The sequence below is a fragment of the Octopus bimaculoides genome, chromosome 20 (assembly GCF_001194135.2).
Source record: "Octopus bimaculoides isolate UCB-OBI-ISO-001 chromosome 20, ASM119413v2, whole genome shotgun sequence".
NCBI lineage: Eukaryota > Metazoa > Mollusca > Cephalopoda > Octopoda > Octopodidae > Octopus > Octopus bimaculoides.
Window position 1 is genome coordinate 15,878,928 of NC_069000.1, and position 1,098 is coordinate 15,880,025.

General features: G+C 31.8%; 1 protein-coding gene across 4 annotated transcripts in view; it reads right to left on the reverse strand.

The window, feature by feature from the left end:
• Positions 1-648, reverse strand: part of LOC106879098 (E3 ubiquitin-protein ligase MIB2) — a 26,241-nt gene extending 25,593 nt beyond the window's left edge. For all 4 annotated transcript variants that reach the window (XM_052975032.1, XM_052975030.1, XM_052975033.1 and 1 more), the window contains exon 1: positions 249-648. Coding sequence is in view for 1 of the 4 variants with exons in the window: in XM_052975030.1 (XP_052830990.1) it covers positions 249-261 (13 nt within the window). In the remaining 3 variants the exon portion in view is untranslated. The remainder of the gene's footprint in view (positions 1-248) is intronic.
• Between the last annotated feature and the right edge of the window lie 450 nt (positions 649-1,098).

The window sequence follows — 1,098 nt, forward strand, 5'->3', positions numbered from 1 at the left end:
ATATAATTCCTAAAACCATTATTACATATACTAGTAGGAAGCCCCGCCCAAAAACACTAACCATATAATTCCTAAAACCATTATTACATATACTAGTAGGAAGCCCCGCCCAAAAACACTAACCATATAATTCCTAAAACCATTATTACATATACTAGTAGAAAGCCGCGCCCAAAAACACTAACCATATAATTCCATTACTACATAAAAATGTAACCAAGTTTAAATTAAGAAAATTAACACGTTACCAAAGGGACTCATAATTAATTTTGTTGTTATGTCATCGGTGTAAGAATCTTCGAACCAGATTAGTTGGTAGTTCGCTCTCTGCAATATATATCGAGTGCAAAGCGCACTGAACAACAGCAGTATCGTCTGTTCTAAGGACACTCACGTTTAAATGGCGATAAATATTACTTCTCAGTATAATTATTACTGCCGTCTCAAATAGAGATTTTCTTAACGAGCGAGTTTATTGCATTACTTTTTTTTAATGCGCTAATTCGTTTTGTCTTTCTCTCAAGCTGTATCCGCCTAACTCACAAGTTATCGTGACAAATATTTAGAAAGTTTACATTTAAGTGAATCCTTCAAATTAGATATATTCAGGTAATTTAGGCAACACTTCCGCAAATTATCAAAAGTGAAACTATTTGTTCGGCAATTTTCGTAAATACTTTTTATAGCTTTAACTTTTTTTCAGCTGACCCGCTTACGTTTATGTATGTTTTGTATATGTATGTGTTTATGTGCATGTGTACCTGTGTGAAACGCATACATACGTAAATATACATACATGCACATAAACACATACATATACTTATATAACTTATATACACAAATATACACACACACACGCGCCCGCATGTCTTTTAGCATAAGCGATTAAGCTCTAAGAGATTAAAGAAAAAAAAAAAAGTTTTACGGAAATTGCCGAACAAATAACATCACTTTTCATGATCCTTTTCCGAAAGAATTCTGTAACTTTTCACGCTCAATCGATCTTTGAAATTCATTTATTCAAGAAAAATTTTTGAAAAATATTAAAAGAGTTTAAAAATTTGATAATGATTAGTCAATCAGAAATCAGGATTTGGA